The 17,652-nt window shown below is 45.8% G+C and overlaps 1 protein-coding gene across 5 annotated transcripts in view; it reads left to right on the top strand.

Moving 5' to 3' along the window:
- The window catches only part of Pld1 (phospholipase D1), a 208,851-nt gene that overhangs the window by 127,274 nt on the left and 63,925 nt on the right, over nt 1-17,652 (top strand). For all 5 annotated transcript variants that reach the window (XM_057756858.1, XM_057756859.1, XM_057756860.1 and 2 more), the window contains 3 exons: nt 8,307-8,435; nt 9,369-9,487; nt 10,862-10,975. In XM_057756858.1, the coding sequence (XP_057612841.1) occupies nt 8,307-8,435; nt 9,369-9,487; nt 10,862-10,975 (362 nt within the window). The remainder of the gene's footprint in view (nt 1-8,306; nt 8,436-9,368; nt 9,488-10,861; nt 10,976-17,652) is intronic.

Raw genomic sequence — 17,652 nt, 5'->3', positions numbered from 1 at the left:
GTGAGTATGTGTCCGCACCGGCTTTCTGCTCAGTCTTCGTGCCCCATATGTCAGGAAGAACCTGCTCCACGCAAGTGCAGGCTCTGCACTTCTGAGCACTTACATTCTAGTGGTAGCACACGTGCGCACACACAGCCAGCTCTGTGCAAGGCGGAAGGACTTCCTCTTGCTGAATAGGGAGCTTGTCCAGTGGGTCTGACAGTAACTTGGGGTGGAGAGGACGGTAACTTGGGGTGCAGGTAAGGACAGTAACTTGGGGTGCAGGTGAGGACGGTAACTTGGGGTGCAGGTGAGGACGGTAACTTGGGGTGCAGGTGAGGACGGTAACTTGGGGTGCAGGTGAGGACGGTAACTTGGGGTGCAGGTGAGGACGGTAACTTGGGGTGCAGGTGAGGACGGTAACTTGGGGTGCAGGTGAGGACGGTAACTTGGGGTGCAGGTGAGGACGGTAACTTGGGGTGCAGGTGAGGACAGTAACTTGGGGTGCAGGTGAGGACAGTAACTTGGGGGTGGTGAGGACAGGAAGGTTTTGCAAGTGAAGGAAAGGAGCCCAGCATAGGCCCTGGCATGGAAGACCAATGCCTTAACTGTTAAGGACAAGCCTTGTTCAGCCAAGGCATAGTAACTGGTGTTAAGAGAACTCATTCAAGGCACAGAGCCCCGGACAAAGCGGGGAAGACACAACTTCATTTGCTGAAAAAAAAATCATCATGTTTTAAATGGGATTGATTAGAAAATGTTATCTGATACTTTTTATGAGAAGAGTCAGATATGTGAAGCGTGAATTAGTCAGGGGCTAAAGTATGGGGGTGGGCATGAAGGTTTTGCCAGCTGATCTGACCTAAGGATGAAGAGTCACTACAAGTCAGCCACCAAGGGTTCAGATGGCTCCTCACTGCCCCATGCTTGTGATGCCTGCAGGAAGGTCTCAGATGAGGAAACTTGACCGGCATGGCACAGTGTTACTGCCCAGTGTAGTCCCAGCTCAGCACAGCCTCCCGCTCAGTATCTGCACGTATAACCCAGCAGAAGTGCAGCTTGATCCCGAGGCTAAGATTCTGCTCTGCTAGGTTAGGACATTGGAGCCCAACTGACAGGCTGGGATGAAGCTCCAGGGGACCTGACGACTAAGACTGGAACTTGAAGAGCGGTTCCAATGTTCTTTAGGAATCCAGCTTTTCAATTGTTTTTAATCATATGTGTTTATTTTGTATGTGTACATGTGTATGCTAGGCCGTGATAGTTGTGTGGAAGTCTGAACAACTTGTAGGAGTTGGTCTTCTCTTTCCTAAGGGATTGAACTCAGGCCTCCAGATTTGAGGCCAAGCACCTTTATCTCCTGAGCCATCACATGGACCCAGACACAGCAATTTTTAAAATACATTAACTGTATGTAATGTACCAAAGCACAGTGTAACTGTTAATCTTGTAAATTCAAACAATATTGATACACAATGAAAAACAGAAAACATTATATGGGAGATGTCTTAGTTATTTAACATAAGGCTAGTTCTTGATTGGCATATGGGTTTAGGGACAGCTTTCATTTATGTCTTTTCCTGTGTGTGCCTCAATGTTTTGAGGTCTGGAAGCTTTTGGGCAACCGAGAGGACCAAGACAGGGTACCTGCAGCTATAAATATTAAGAAGAATTTTTAAGTAAGGTGGGTCTGGAAAGTGGCGTTCTGGTGTGTGTGTGTGTGTGTTTGCTGCTTTAGAGATGAGGTTCAAAGTGAGATGGGAGATTGAGTGTGACTGCTGAAGTGTGAAAGACTCTGCACATTGACCACTAGTGCGTGCACAACGGGAGCAAGTAGAACTGAAAGGCATCTGGCACATTAGGCCAGCCCCTGGTGGAGGGTGTGAGACCCACAGTGGTGACCTGGGACAGGACGCTGCTGGGAAGTGTCCTTGCATGCATTCAGCCTCCTCTTGCTGACTTGTTTATTTTAAGAGAAAGGGAGGAAATAAACAACTCAAATTTAAGCCTCGGGGGATGATAAGGAAGTAGGCAGTCGGGTCATCCTTAATGAGACCGAGCAGCCATTAAAGCAGACACTCACATAGTTCTTTAAAGATTTATTTTTAGCTTTAATTATGTGTGTGTTTCTGGTGGATGCTGGAAGCGAAACCTGGGTCGCCTGTGCTCCTAATCATTGAACAGTTTGTCCGGTTCCATTGTATGAACATAAATGCACTAAGCTCCTTTGACATACTGAACACTGTCCGAACTACTGTGAGTTCAATGTAGTGAGGATGGGGGTTACACACACAGACTGTGGCACACAGTATATCAGACAGTGATAATTATTCTAGTGGAGACCAATGGTGTGAAAGCAGAGGGACGGATTACTATTCTATATAACCTGAATAAAGCACGGTGCTCTTACAAGTTGAGTTTCCACTGGAGCTCAAAAAGGAGAGGAGGAGCATAAGAAACTATCTGGGGAGGTGTCCTAAGGAGGAAGAATAACAACTTCAAAGAACCCAAGGCAGGGGGACAATTGGGACGTTCTAGAAATATGGCTGTGGAGATGGGAATGTTAGAAAAGCAAGAAGGTAGGGGACTGGATGGACTCTGAGTAGCTTTGTAGGCCACTGTAAGAATTTCATCTCTGGGAGAGATGATCTCGTGGCACAATTGGTTAGCGTGTGGTACTTACAATATCAAGAATATTGGGGAAGTCGATAGTGCTAAACAGTTTACAGATAGTCACATGGAAGGGGCTCCCAGGACTCCTTGCCTTGCAGAGACCAAAATGCAGATGTAAGGGGTCCCTGCAGGTGTCCAGGCAGGAAAGTGAACTGCACATAGAGATAAGATGAAAACAAGGTGCAGATTGACTTATCAACCTGGATCAGACTCCGAATTGACTTGTCAACCTGGATCAGACTCCAGATTGACTTGTCAACCTGGATCAGACTCTGGAGAGTCTAAAAAGAGACAGTTTCTGTTGGAGGAGAGAGCTGCCACCCAACTAGCTTAGCCCCGAAATAATCACACAGAAACTGTATTAATCAAATCACTTCTTGGCCCATTAGCTCTAGCTTCTTATTGACTAACTCTTATGTTAATTTAACCCATTTCTATTAATCTGTATATCACCACGTGGCTGTGGCTTACCAGCTAAAGTTTTGGCATGTCTGACTCAGGTGGTAGCTCCATGGCTTCTCTCTGACTCTGCCCTTCTTTCTCCCAGCATTCAGCCTAACTTTCCCTGCCTACCTAACTTCTGCCTTTCTATAGGTCCAAAGCAGTTTCTTTATTCCTTAATGGTAATCACAGCACACAGAGGGGATTCCCACATCAGGTATTTAAACCCAGTATAATTTGAAAAAATATTTCCTGGTGTAATACAATTTCTGGTGCACCAAGAAGCATAAATACATTGAAACTCAACTCAAGTTGCATGCTGTTTCTTCCCAGAAGATGAGTTTAAGAGATAGGCTATCCTATCTGTAGTAGCTTAAGGGCCTAAGGGTCTAGCCTGGTGTCAGTCACACAGACAGTGTGGAAGTCGTTTGGGCTATTAGCCATGCCTGGTCCCGGTTGTGGGAGTTTGGGGAGCCTCTGGCTATAAGGGTCCTGATTAGAAGAGCTTGATGTGGCCCGACCCACAGATAATGTAGGTCACCTGGCTGTTTGTCACCCCCAATTCTCAGCTTTCTGGGTAAAAGAACAGGTTTTTCATCATCTTTCCCATTGGAAAGCCAGTCCTGTGTGCTTAACATTCTTGGTTTCTCTGGAGATCTGTGGGCACAAGGATCTTGGTTCTGTGTTCCCAACACAGGAGAGATCATGGCAGGGTTCAAAGAGGAAGACTACACTAAATGTGATTCCTCTTAATGAGGTCAGTAACCATGGTAGATTCAAAAAGCATTTAGCTACCCTCAAGGATTTTATTTTGTTTTTTCAGAATTATGTTCTAAGGAGGCTTCCAGGGGGCTATTGCTTTTCCCGACACTATTTTAAATGCAGAGTTTGATCTCTCTCATATTTGGAGAGCATCTGCTGAGCTTTCCTTTGTAATGCTGAGCGGATTAAGTAAGTTGGGGTTTCCGCATTATCAGTGATCAGTTGATACTAACGGTAATAAGGTATGGCGTCTCCAGACTTCTCTGAATTGCAATGCATAAGCCTCTTCATCTTCCCTCAAGAAGCAGATGTGGTGACACATAGTTGCAGTCTCAGCCTTTGGCAGACAGAGGCAGAGGACTGTGATAAACTCGAGGTCAGCCTGGTTTAGCTTACATAGTGAGTTTAATGCCAGCTAGGGCTAGATAGGTCTTGTCTGAAAACAAAGCAAGACACAACAAAGCAAAAAGCTAAAGAAAACCAGCTTATTGTCTGCTGGCTGATCGTGAAATAGTTTGAAATGTTTTACTAGCTAGCACAATGGTCAGTACTCTCGCTGCAGGGGAAACCTTAATGGACCCAACCAAGACAAAGTCACAAATCCTCACAGACACTTGGAAGTCTAGAAAGTTTGAAGAATAAACATTTTCAAAACCACATTACTCATTCAGGACCTGGATTGTGACCACCCTTGGATATGAATATAGATTCAAAAGATAGGATGTTGGCGGTGTAGCTCAGTGGTAGAGTGCCTGCCAGCCTAGCTTGTGTGAGGTCCTAATGCTACAGACAAACCCTTGGAAGGTAGAGACTAAGAAAGGAGAGAGCATTGTTTCAGGACAATGTTCTTAGGGCACAGATTCGGAAATGAACACCAGAAGCAATTGTTTTCAGTTCTCAAACTTATGCAGTTGGACAAACCCACAGAGGTCTACAAGAAGCCCTGAGTCAGATAAGCTCCAGAAACTAGAAAGTGCCAGGATTTAGAGAAGTGATATCATATCTATACCCTGTATTATGTGGCACTTCCACCAGGCTCTGGAATACAGGGATGTAAGCAAAAACCACGTATGTGCAGCATGACTGGGGACAGTGCAGTCAGGGATGTAAGCAGACTTCATGTATGTGCACACATGAGTAGGGAGAGTACAGTCAGGGATGTAAACAAACTCCACATATATGCAGCATGAGTAGGGAAAAGCAGTCAGGGATGTAAGCAGACTCCACGTGTGCACACACGAGTGGGGACAGTGCAGTCAGGGATGTAAGCAGACTCCACTTGTGCACACATGAGTGGGTCAATGCAGTCAGGATGTAAGCAGACTTCATGTATGTGTACATGAGTCAGGATAATGCAGTCAGGATGTAAGCAGACTCCATGTATGTGCAGTATGAGTTGGGAATGCAGTTGGGAAAACTTCCATGTCAGTTCAGGTTAGTTCACTTGATAACAAGTGAACCATGGACACACCATTGGGTTTTCAGGGTTAGGGAACTTGGGGGTTGTAATTAAGAATGAATTTATATAGACTGGGCCAATGGAGTCTATCCGGGTCAATTTTGGAGGTTCCAGTGAGTCTAAGTCAAAAAATGCTGGGGAACACTATGGTGGAGGTCAGCTAAAGGGAAAGATTCTTGAATGATATACTTGATGTAAAGGGATCTAACAAGGTTGTGCCAATGTGTTCAAGACTAAAAGAGATGGAAATTTCCAGAAGAATTCTTAAGACATCCTTACAGTTCCAGAAGTGGTGATAGGGAGGATGTGAGGAAGATAGCTGGGCAGAGTGGTATAGATGCCCAGGTGTCTGAGAGGTTGGGACTGAGTCACCCTCAGAGGGATTGGTGCTGTAGGATGCTGTAGTTTTAGTGTTAGGTGTGACACAAAGAGGCGACTATGGCAAGGCCTGGAGACTCCCGGCACGAACAGGAAGATGTCCTTGCTGCAAACTTTGTCTACTGATACACAAGGGGGCAGAGACCTGGCACGAGGCATCCACAGAGAAGAGATGCAATTGTGAGGATGTCGTTCCGGAGCCAGATACGGCACTGCTGTGTCTGCTCACATGTGCACGTGTGCTGGGCTGTCTCTGTGTGTTGGGAGGATTGCTGTCCCTCGGCGTAGTCGAGCCTTGGCTAGAAACAAAAGCACGTTTGAATTGTGGGCATCTGAATCCAGTTACTCTCAGGGTTGTTTTCTGAGACTAGAAATTTACTTTCATTTTGATATCAAATGATAACCAACTATTATAATTATCTTAATATTTCAACAAGTGTATAGGTACCCATGTTACAGTCTCAGCTTCATTTCTCAATTGATGAAACAATTATATGTATGCATATGTTTATGTATGCATATATTTGCAATTACTACACACAGTATTGTATCTCAAATTTAATCCTTACATGTTTGTGTTTCTTAAATTTTATTACAGTGTGGTGTGGGGGGCCTGCACCCCTGCATATGTGGTATGACAGGCCTGTGGAGATGAGAGAACAATTAGGAAGAGTCAGTTCTTTCACCACATGCGTCCTGGGATTGATGCAGGGCCCCAGGCTAGGTCGCGGGTCCCTTTATCTACTGAGCCACCTCTCTGTTTTGGTGTATTGTAAATTTGGAATTGACTCCTCATCGTCTATATTCTCACTTTCCCTTTCTCAAGCCTGGCTTCCCAACAGTATCCATGCTTCTAGGAAGAGCCTACGGGGCAGCACACAGCCCGCATGAGCCTACAGGGCAGCACACAGCCCACATGAGCCTACGGGGCAGCACACAGCCCACATGAGCCTATGGAGCAGCACACAGCCCGCATGTGCTCTTTCCTTTCAGTGGTCTACAGCAGGACAGCCAATGGCTGGGAGAAGATAATGAAGTCTCTTTCAAACATTAGTTGCTTTTGTTGACATTGACAATGTAAACCATTTTTTTCATACAGTGCATTTAATGATCTTTTGAAAGTCAATTATTAATTTTGAGATAGAATGTTAGGTGTGTGGTTACTGCATACAATATTTGTTCTGCAAACATTGATTAATTACTTCCTAGTTGCTGGGAGCTGCAGCAGGTGGTGAAGGGCTGCGGTGCCCGCTCTGAGTGTATAGGCTCCCGGAGGAGGGATATCCACTCAGCGTTTCATGCAATCGCATGGCCTGGTCGAAGGCCTTGGGAGGGTCTAGACAGGACAGTGTCAGTGCTGGTGAGGCCCCTGCTGGCATGGGTCTGCTCCATCTCTCTTGAGGCCGGGATGATACGGCTCATAATGGAAGACTAAAAGATCAGGCCGCAGGGAAAGTAAGAGTATTCTATTCAGAATGGGTAACGTGCAAACTGCACAGAGGCAAGGTGGATCAGCCTGTCACAATACAGTGGAGGAGGAGGGAGACATGCTGACGCCTGGGGCTCAGGGAAGGGAAAATGGGGAAGGAAACAACAGATGGCTGCTGGGAATCAGCTCCTGCACCTTAGCACCTGAACCACCTGTAGATGCTCCGGAGAGGTTTTTAAACGACTTTACAGTTTGGGTGCTATGGCAGTGGTAGTGTATGGGGGCCAAAAAACCTCTCATTGGCTACTTCAAGTGGTTCAATTATTATTCCTTTAGCAAGCGTTCTTGCGCCCCATGCCTGCCTGTCTAATGCCCCCTTTGTGCAAGTACTGCATTTATGATTTCAGTTCTGCTTCTCCCCTGCTTTGCTTGATGTCCCAGGGACACATCCCTGAAGTGCTCGTGCTGTTTAACTTGGTATCCGTTCTTAAGTAGAGTGATCCATTCGTCTCTTTGTGGGAGGCTGTGCAACTACTGCTTTAATGCCTCAGTTGTCAGCTTTTGTCTGTTATGTTTTATGGATGATGTTTGTTAAAGACAGAAAGATCTTAGCCGTCATCTAGGCCAAATCATACTCTTTACATGGAAGGCTTTATGACCCCAAATGTAGAGGCTTGGTGCCATGTAGCTGTATAATTCTGGGGCTGGAACATGGACTGTCTATAAATATAGCACTCATGTTTTTTGAGATGAGAAAGGCATGAAGCATCCACCATATTGGTAAGGGAAGAGGTGGCCTAGCTCCTGCTGCCTCTGTCTAGTGGACCTCCCTAATCACCTGGCTATAAGTGTTCTCTTGGAGCACCACCTAGGGAATTCTTTCTTTCTGTGATCTATTCTCCCTGACCTAGTAGGCTTTGAGAATAAGCTACTCAACTGTTAAGAATGTTAACTTCCATGTTAACGAATGACTGACTCTTGTTTGAGCCTTCATTACTACCTAAAGAGAATCTTGTGAGGGTTGGAATACTACCCCAGCCCACAGTCCCTGTTCAAATGGACTTAGGCTGTCCTAGTGACAGGACTCAAGAAGAAAAGTGAGGGAGAAAGGAGTGTTAGGGTCAGGAGGTCCCTCTCCAGGGCCTGCCCGACTCTGTCTCTGAGCCAATCTTGCAATGTTCACAGACACTGGCTCCATCCGAAGTGTGCAGACAGGCGTGGGAGAGCTACATGGGGAGACCAGGTTTTGGCACGGGAAGGATTACTGCAACTTTGTCTTCAAGGACTGGGTTCAGCTGGACAAGCCTTTCGCTGGTGAGTATCGGGGAGGAGGGCGACTGCAGGTTCCATTCTGTTTTTCACTTTGGGGCACCTCAGCAAGTATGCATGCACATGATCTAAGTGCCTTCTGTTTGTCTATTTAAAATTTTGTATTTACATTTATTAATTATATGTAATGATTAATTTCATTATGACATTTTATAATACACATATGCATGCATACGTACATATATTTTGGTTCTCCCCACCCCCCTCTATCCCTCTTTCTTCCCCCTCCCATTGATCCCCCTTTCTTCCCAATGAGAAACCCTTCTACTTTTGATGGTTCAGTGAGTTTAATGGGGTTGCTTACAAGAGCGTGGGTAAGGAATTACATATAGAATCATAGGTGACACACACCACTGAAGAGAATGCCATTCCCTCCCCTGGCCACCATTAACTACCTCCAGATCCTCAGTGAGGAGCCAGAGCCTCAAGGCTGTGTTGAATTCTGGAGGTCTGATGTCGTCATACCTGTCTGAGTGTTATCAGTGTAGCCGTGAGAAGAAAACTCGACACTTAAAGCTTCCCAATCTCCCGCAGCTGTGTTTCAGGGGGAAACTGAACTTCTCCCGCAGAGGGTAGCCCTCATTTGGTTCTTTTGTATTTATTCTGTCTTCATTCTTTAGAGGGATGTGTCTTAGATAATGACTGTGCCTCTATGCCTAAGAGGTGCCCAGCATGGTGTTTGTGTATACAGATAGCCTACGGTTATTCCCACAGATCAAAAGGGAAATCCCATCACACCTTGCCTTGTCTGCAGATCAGTACTGAGCATATATTAGACTCAGTGGAGTGGGTGGGTGGTTGCATTTCTTGCAGATCTGTTTCCTTTGACCATGACTGTGTTGTATCCTAGTTGAGGTCAGTATTTCTGTTCTCTGGCACTGAACTTAGCGATGGGTCCTTGCCTGGCGCCCCGGGCAGATTTCATTGACAGGTACTCCACCCCCCGGATGCCTTGGCACGATATTGGTTCTGTGGTCCATGGGAAGGCGGCTCGTGATGTGGCTCGTCACTTCATCCAGCGCTGGAACTTCACCAAGGTACCGATGCTGTTGTGACTTGGCCATGTTGGTCCCTGGTCAAGGTGAAGCTCAGAGGGTTGGCAGGAAAGGGCTACCGTGGCCACATCTGTGACACCCGTTATTGGTAGGGTTATCATTGTCATAGCGCAGGGCTTCAGAGCATTACAAGAAAGGAAACTGGTTTTTGGAGTATTATGACAGACACCTCTGAAAGTGGAGGGATAGATGCGTCAATCACGGCCTGTGGATTGAAACAGAATTGTTAAATATTTGCAGACACAGACCAGCATGCATGTGAATGACTATTATAGGGTCTGCGGGGCGTGTTTAGATAGGGGCTCAGCTGTAAAGTCCCTTCTGATCCTGGCCTGTCCTGGCCATGTACTGGCATAGGACCGTGGAACTGGCTTTGAACAGGGAATGCCAATGAGTTGGAGCCATTTTTTTTTTCTAGATAGAACTCACTTACAAGCTACCATTGCTATAAGAGCAAGATCCTGCAGAAATTCAGCCAAGCCAGTGGTGCTGTTAAGGGCCCGCTGCATCTACTTAAAATAATGAGGTTGTCTATCCTGATAACCTGGATAGGGGCCTAGTTGAGTACTTCCATGAATAACAGGGTATCAGTTTACTTACCGTTCATATAAAAGCTGCAAATTTGTTTATTTTAAATTCGGGTTTGGAGGGGATGCATGAGTAAGCCAGGAACACAGCCCGCCGCTCTTATTACTACAGATAAACTCTCAATAGTATTATTAGCTATAAAATCCCTTCCCAGAAAAAATATTTCCACATCACTTCTAATGGTTCAAACACTACTAGAATTAGTTAAAATGCCAATTAATAGTACTAAAAGCTTTGTTTTTGAGACAGACTTTGTACATAGCCCACTCTGGCCCAGACCTCACAGTGTTGCTCCTGGCTTAGCCTCCAGAGTTATATTGGGTGTCATATGAGCTCCCGAATTCCTGAGTAATATGAACCAAATCTGATTCTTCCTCCTGTCTTGAACCAAATCTGATTCTTCCTCCTGTCTTACTGTGAAGTTATTTAAAATGAAATCATGCCTAATTGCTGTAGTCAGACATTTACAGCCCAGCAAAACATTAGCCCACAGAATAAGAATTCCAGTTTTGCAATTTCATATCGCTGTAACTGTAGATTAGATCTAATTTTCTCCTTCAATATAAAAGAATGTGTGCTTGCTGCATAGGGAAGATAGAGAAATGTGAACACAGAAAACAAAGACAGCTTCCAGATTTTAACGTAGAAATATTCATTTATAATTTTTTTTTGGTTCCCAGGAACCTGCATTTCTTCTTCCACTTCAAAGCGAAGAATAATGGATTTCTTTTCTCTGATTTTTTTTTGAATTTGCCTTTTCTGTTTCAGATTATGAAGCCAAAATACCGCTCCCTTTCTTACCCTTTCCTGCTCCCCAAGTCTCAAACTACTGCGCATGAGCTGAGGTACCAGGTGCCTGGGACAGTCCCCGCCAAAGTGCAGGTGAGCAAAAGCTGCTGGATAATGTCGTGGTGACGGGTATAATAGTCCGCCGCCTTCACTTCAGATTTTCCAATAAGCATTTTTCTGAAGCATGGCTAGGTGGATCTTTGAAAATCGAGTGTTGTATTTACTCTAAATGATTCGGTTTGTCATCTTTCTAAAGCCCATGTGTTAACGTCTAATAAATGCATGCCCTCAGGAAGGCTAGAGTACAGGCTTTGACAGCTATTCCCATGATTCCTTGAGAGCCGCCCCTTGCCACTCTTAGGCTGTATACCTGGGGCCGGTGCTGCTTCAGCACCAGGGACGAGGCTGAAACTTGGAGTCCAGGAAGGGAGTTCTCATTCAGCCAAATTTTAGTGCTCAATTAACCAAATACCTTTTAGAGGCCTTTTTAAAACAACAGGCAGTTGTTTAGTAGAGTTCTAAAAATTTACAGCTTCCATTCCAATCACATGAAATTACAAACAAGAAAACTCATGACCTGGGACTGGGGCTTCTCCAGAGCCACCCACTACTGATGGGTTCAAGCTCCGGCAGTGGTACTCAATGGACTCCCTTTATCAATGGCCTTCAAATGTATTGAAGTTACACAAGGACAGAATGAGGATGGGCCACTTTGGGCATTGCCTTCGTACCATTGAAAGCATTGTTTGAGCAGAAGACAAGCAGGAGGCTCAGGGTGTGAGCCCCAGAACCCATGTAAAGAAGCGAAGCGTGGGGATGTGTGCTGTAATCTTAGCACTGGGGAGGTGGATCCTGGGCCTCGCTAGCCAGCCAACCTAGTGAGCCCCAGGCCACTGAGGGGATAAAAACCACTTTTTGCTGCCTCTGGAAACATAGTTTGCTGGGAAGAGAAAGCGGTGAAATTGAAAAATTCTCTTGGCCACTCACCTGGATGCCCTAAGAGCTTGCTAACAAGGAGGGCCAGAGCTGGTTCTTGTGACAACCTGAGACAACCTGCTGTAAACCGCTGCCCTTAGAGAGGGCAGTGTAGCCCCTGTAAGGCCCGAAGGTGACCGTCAGTGGCCTTCAACTTGTCTACTTCCCGGGTGACCTTCAACTTGCCCATCAGCCGAGAAGATTAACCAATAACAGTGTTTCCTAAACTGGCTTTCGCCTGTGAAATGCTGATAAGGATTTCACAGAAACCGGGCTTCTGAGGTGCCCTTACTGTGGACTGGCTGTTCCTTTGTTATGCTAATGTGCAGGAAGCACTAAAGGACTTGTATGTCACGTGGTCGTTTTCAAAGTTTATCAGACAGATGATTTCTTATTTTATTTCTTCTCATCTGTCTCTGTCTGAATACTTTGAAGCTTGAGGCATACACATATGAAGAGCTTTCCAGTGAAGGCCAGGGCAATGACGGTCGCTGAAAGTCCTGAGGTCACTATGGGGTAAGCTGGGAACGCAAGAAAGGGACAGAATACAGAGGAAAGAGAGACACTGAAAACTAGGGGCTGGTCAAGGAAGGGAGAGAATGCAGAGGTTAGCTAGCTGTCATTGGTGGCCTCTCCAGAGAGGAATGTGTGTGTCATGCTGGATGGCCAGCGTGAGATGAGGTCATCATGGATGAATGCACCCACAGATCCATAGCAAGGCTGTTCTGTGTGACACAAAATGTATCTGAGAGTGGCCATGATAAAGAGGTGAAAAAGTCTGAGGGCCCACTTCTAGGAACACAGGCCAAAGGTCAGCTAATCACAGTCAGTCAATGCATTAGAAAACCATCAAGTCAGGAAAGTGCCGTCAGGTGCAGGCTCTGCCTGAGGCCTGAGCCGATCGTCCGGCTACCCTGGGCCTTTTCCTCACTGGAATCCGATATTAAAGCCCTTCAGGCCCCTGAGAGACTCTTTCATTTAACATATATAATAAACAAAGGATTGCTGTACTGTATTAATTACCCTTTATTGACTCCAATCTGATGTAGCTCAGAGTCCACATAAAACTCGAATGCCTACATACCCTGGCTTTTAAAGGAGTTAAAATTGTGTTGATGCCTAAAGAGAAGCCACTGTTAGAATTTGTGAATAGATGTCTACACCCATTTGGTGGGTCTTGGAGAAAAACTCTGTGAAAATGAATTGCAACATGGCAGGTGCAGTTGGTCTTCTGTACAGCTGTCAGACAGTGACTGCAACATGGCAGGTGCAGGTGGTCTTCTGGTGCAGCTGTCAGACAGAGGCTGCAACATGGAAGGTGCAGGTGGTCTTCTGCGCAGCTGTCAGACAGAGGCTGCAACATGACAGGTGCAGGTGGTCTTCTGGTGCAGCTGTCAGAAATGGCTGTAACATGGCAGGTGCAGTTGGTCTTCTGTGCAGCTGTCAGACAATGGCTGTAACATGGCAGGTGCAGTTGATCCTACAGTGCAGCTGTCAGACAGTGACTGCAGCATGGCAGGTGCTGCAAGTCTTCTGGTGCAGCTGTCAGACTGTGACTGCAACATGGCAGGTGCAGGTGGTCTTCTGGTGTAGCTGTCAGACAATGGCTGTAACATGGCAGGTGCAGTTGATCCTACAGTGCAGCTGTCAGACAGTGGCTGCAGCATGGCAGGTGCAGGTGGTCTTCTGGTGCAGCTGTCAGACAGTGGCTGCAGCATGGCAGGTGCAGGTGGTATTCTGGTGCACCTGTCAGACAGTGGCTACAACATGGCAGGTGCAGTTGGTCTTCTGGTACAGCTGTCAGACAGTGGCTACAACATGGCAGGTGCAGTTGGTCTTCTGGTGCAGCTGTCAGACAGTGGCTTCAACATGGCAGGTGCAGCTGGTCCTCTGGTGCAGCTGTCAGACAGTGGCTGCAACCTGGTAGGTGCAGTTGGTCTTCTGGTGCAGCTGTCAGTGGCTACTGAAATCACAAGGACACTGAAGTAGAAAATACATTATTCTTGAGCTGTGTAATCCTGAGATAATAGTTTCTTTTGTCCTTCTGATCCTCAAAACCTAATATATATATTAATTATTTATTTTTATTTCATGTGCATTGGTGTTTTGCCTGTATATATGTCTTTGTGAAGGTGTCAGATCTTGGAGTTACAGACAGCTGTTAGCTGTCATGTGGGTGCTGGGAATTGAACCTGAGTCCCCTAGAAGAGCAGTCAGTGCTCCCAACTGCTGAACTATCTCTCCAGCCCCCAAAACTTAATATTTTTATAGTTAACTTTTTATCGTCTCAGTCCCTAAACCTAGGGTTACTTACTGGCTACCTGAAGTTAAGACCATGAGAGGAGAAAATGAGTTGTTCCCTTTTAGGAGCCCACATTAGTGTCTGGGCACTACCTTACGGTCAGGACAACTCACTGCTCAGTCCTTTCTCAACCCTTGACCCTTGAGCTAGGGCTCCCGCCCTGCTGCTCGATGCTTAGTGTGCCTGAAGCCTTGGGTTCAGTTGTCAGCATCCCATAAAATGCAGAATATCAGCACAAGCTGTAATCCCAGAGGCAGGAGAATAAGAAACACAAGGTTATGCTTGGCCACATAGCAAGCTCAGGATTAACCTCGGTTATATAAGATCCTGTCTCTAAAAAGATAAATATTTAATTTTGCAAATTTTATGCCATTTTTCTTATAGGGTCCTGCCCTGATTTAGAATGTATAAGACATAGAGAAATCTGGGATTCTACTGGTTTTTAGCCAAATATCTGTGGTTCTAAAAACTGGCTGCAGCAGGAAGATAGGAAAGCCTAGGATAGCAGCCACCCAGAGTGTCTCACCTTGCATCCTTTCTCCTTCAGTCCTGACTGTGTTACTTCACCCTCCATCTCTTGTTCACTGCTCTACACAGCCATCTCTCTCTAGATTGTTTTTCCAGAACCATGGCTGTTCAGAGCTTACAGGCTGAAAGCAGAGATCTAGGCCAGTCTTGATTTTTTTTTTTTTTTTTTTTTTTTTGTTTCCTTGTCTGTTTCCATGAAACACTGGGGATTGAACTCAGGTCCTTGGACATAAGAGGCAAGACTTCTACCACTTTTCATTCCCAGAGAATCAGAGCGACAAGGAGGTGGATGCTTGGCTTCCCTATTCACTATTTCCTTTTCAAGAATTCATTGTCATGTTTTCCAAATTGTCTCTCTCTCATTGGCCATATGACACTTACCATTGTTATGATTAAATAAAATGCTGCAGGTCCCCGAGCAGTGGCAATGGGCAGCGGCCACAAGACCACCATGGCCCATGAAGGCAGCTGGACCCAGGCAGGGAGCCTCATGGTGGGTGAGAGTCAGAGACCTATTAGGCACTCCATGCAGAGAGAGAGAGTGGGTATTTATTTAGTAGGTTATGGAGGAGAAAGCAAAAGGAGGGAAGGGGAGAAGGGAGAAGAGCAGAGAGAGGGAGAGAGAGAGAGAGAAACAGAGAGGGGAGAGGGGAGAAGTGGGGAGAAGGGAGCAAGGTAGAAGCTGCCTCTTTGGGAGAGAGACAGAAAGAAAGGAACTCAGGCTGGAGCAGAAGGAAGATCTGCTTGCTTCAGAGGACAGGGGAGGGAGTGGGTGGGACTTGTCTCTTAAAGGGACAGACCATTACAACCATACCTTGGGAAATTTAGTAAAATTTACCTTTATGTTTATTGTATTGTTAAGAGACAAGGTCTCTATAAAAGGAAGTTTTTTGTCCCCATCACTTGTTCCCAAATACCTGGTAACCACTTCCCAAATTACCACACAGAGACTTATATTAATTGTAAATACTCAGCCAATAGCTCAGGCTTATGACTAACTACCTCTTTCATTTTAAGTTAACCCATATTCCTTATTTACACTCTGCCGTATGCTGGTACCTTTATTAGCATGGCATGTTTATCTCCTGCTCCCTCTGCATCTAACTGGTGACTCCTGACTCTTCCCTTTTCCAAGCATTTATAATTCAGATAAGCTTCAATGTGTTTATTTGGGACCGGGCCGTAAGGACAGTAAACATCTGTCTTCAGGACTCATGTAACCTGGACTGGCTTTGAACTCACTGTATAGTTGAAGATGACTTTGAATTTCTGATTTTTCTGCCTGCACTGCCAGAGTGCTGGCCTTACTGGTGTGTACCATCACTCCAGTTTATGTGGTTCTGGGGATGGAGCCCAGGGCTCTGCCCAGCAGGCAATCCTGACCCTTTACTGAGGTTTAGAGCATGGTTTACTTAATAACTTAGAGGCCTTTTCATACCTGCAAATGAGCATCATGATATGGACTTAGAAGATGTGGGTTCTAGAACCAAGCTCTGCCGCTTGCTAGCTGTGAGTCTTGGGTAAATTGCTTCACTTCTCTGTATGTATTTTCTTCTTCTGTAAATCAGGGCTAACAATGCTGTCTATTCCCTCCATGGACCAATATTGGGTGGTATGAGTAGAAAACCTAAGACACACAAAGCACTGGAAGGGTGCTGTGGGGCTGTGTGTAGCTCAGTTGGTAGAGTGGTCCTGGGGTTTGATCCAGAACACTACAAAACCTCTAAAAGAAGCTGACCACCAACTGCCAGGATACTTGAACTCTGTGACCTCCATTCCCCACCCCATACTAGGGTGCTGTCTGATCTTGGTCTTGTGCAGGTCATCACAGCCACTGGGGTTCACATATGCAGCTGCCAGAGATATGATGATACAGATGTCCCACTTAGAACTGAGCACCCCACAGCCCCTCATTCTCTGCACATTGATCAGAAAGACCACACATACTCCAGTGTATGGCCCTGCACCCCTGCACAGACTGGCAGCACTAAGTGGACTCAGTGGGTCTCAAACTAACACAAGGGAGGAGTGGTATAGATAGGGGAGGGACTAGAGAGAGGGAGGGAGAGCAGAGGGGAGTGCTGGACTTGATTAAAACAGGCTCACTGAATATGTAAAATTCTCCAACAATTAAATAAAGTATGATGGTACACACCTGTGATCTTAGGACTAGGGAAGCAGAAGCAGGAGGAACAGAAGTTCATGGTCATCCTTGTTTACATAATGAGTTCAAGTACAGCCTGTGGTATGTGAAACCCTTTCTCAAAACAGAAAACAAAACCAAACAAAATCCCCCGCTGGGGAAACATCCTCCGTTCTTTCCAGGTCCGCTCTTTGATGGTTTCTCTAGTCCAGTGGTCCTTGCCTTTCCTGACACTGCAGCCCCTTCACACAGTTCCTCGTGTCCTGGTGATCCCCACCTTAAAATTATTTTCACTGTTACTATGTAAGTGTAATTTTTGCTACTGTTATGAAGAATAATGTCAATATCTGCTTTGTGGGATCTCTGATCTCCCTGAAAGGTTCTTCGACTCCTAAAGGGACCATGACCCACAAATTGAGAACCATTGCTCTTGTGTTTCAAAAGTTTGCAATGAAGAAATTGACTTTGGATGGGTCACTAGAAGGGTTCTAAGTAAAATCTTTTTATCTTTTATTTATTGAAATGGAGAAAAGGGGGCTGGAGAGATGATTCAGCAGTTAAGAGCTCTGACAGCTTTTCCAGAGGTTCTGAGTTCAATTCCCAACATGGGAATGCTTACTTCTACTCCCAGTACTTAAGAGGCTGAGGCAGGAGGATAGCCCACCAGTAAAAGACCACCCTTGGCTGTAGAATGAAACACTGCCTCTCAAAACCAAACAAACAGCCTACATGGGTGAGTGGTGGGCATGAGCCCTGATTTCCTGCACTGTGGCTTCAGCGCTGAGGTTGTAAGTGCTGGAGGTGGGCCCTGTTCCCAGATGT

Source organism: Chionomys nivalis, chromosome 24 (genome assembly GCF_950005125.1).
Source record: "Chionomys nivalis chromosome 24, mChiNiv1.1, whole genome shotgun sequence".
Taxonomy (NCBI): Eukaryota; Metazoa; Chordata; class Mammalia; order Rodentia; family Cricetidae; genus Chionomys; species Chionomys nivalis.
Note: the sequence above shows the minus strand (reverse complement) of the source record. Positions and strands in the feature narration are given on the sequence as shown.